The 524-nt window shown below is 62.0% G+C and overlaps 1 protein-coding gene across 1 annotated transcript in view; it reads right to left on the bottom strand.

The window, feature by feature from the left end:
• LOC104530054 (BRD4-interacting chromatin-remodeling complex-associated protein-like) overlaps positions 1–524 on the bottom strand; it is a gene marked incomplete at both ends in the record, with an annotated part of 4,599 nt that overhangs the window by 1,125 nt on the left and 2,950 nt on the right. Inside the window, 1 exon segment of the mRNA XM_029086621.1 lies at positions 126–524. This exon segment is cut by the window's right edge and continues 19 nt beyond it. Coding sequence (XP_028942454.1) covers positions 126–524 — 399 coding nt within the window.

A 524-nucleotide genomic window follows, 5' to 3' on the forward strand; every position in this document is an offset into this window, starting at 1 on the left:
GGTCACCCACCACCCAACGAGGTTGGATGGAGCTCACCACGCTCTGTGGTGGCACCCAACACCCAACGGGGCTGGATGGAGCTCACCACCCAACACCCAACGGGCTGCAAACACCTCAACCATACTTGCCTGTTGGAGGAACATCTGCATGGAGTCCTGGTTGATGACGGCTCCGGCGGTTGCTTGACCCAAGATGATCTTCTCCGGGCTGGAAGCCAAACTGGGGCTGGGTTGGGAAGTCACAGGTTGCTGGGTAGGTGGTGGTGGAGGTGGTGGTGGTGGCGGCACGTTGAGCTGGAGCGGAGCGGGCGGTTGGGAAGCGGTTTGGACGGTGAGGATGGAGGATTGCTCGGCGTTGGGGAGAAGGTTGGCGCCCGAGGCCGGTTGCGGTTGGACGAGGCCGGGGCTTTGGCTGCTGGTGGTGGTGGAAGGTTGGATGCTGACCGCCTGGCCAAGGTTCTCAGTGGGGTTGAGCATGGTCACCTGGTTGGGCAACGTCACCCCTTGGATCACAGTTTGTCCTG

The sequence above is a fragment of the Antrostomus carolinensis genome, unplaced genomic scaffold, assembly GCF_000700745.2.
Source record: "Antrostomus carolinensis isolate BGI_N321 unplaced genomic scaffold, ASM70074v2 scaffold25558, whole genome shotgun sequence".
NCBI classification, from domain to species: domain Eukaryota; kingdom Metazoa; phylum Chordata; class Aves; order Caprimulgiformes; family Caprimulgidae; genus Antrostomus; species Antrostomus carolinensis.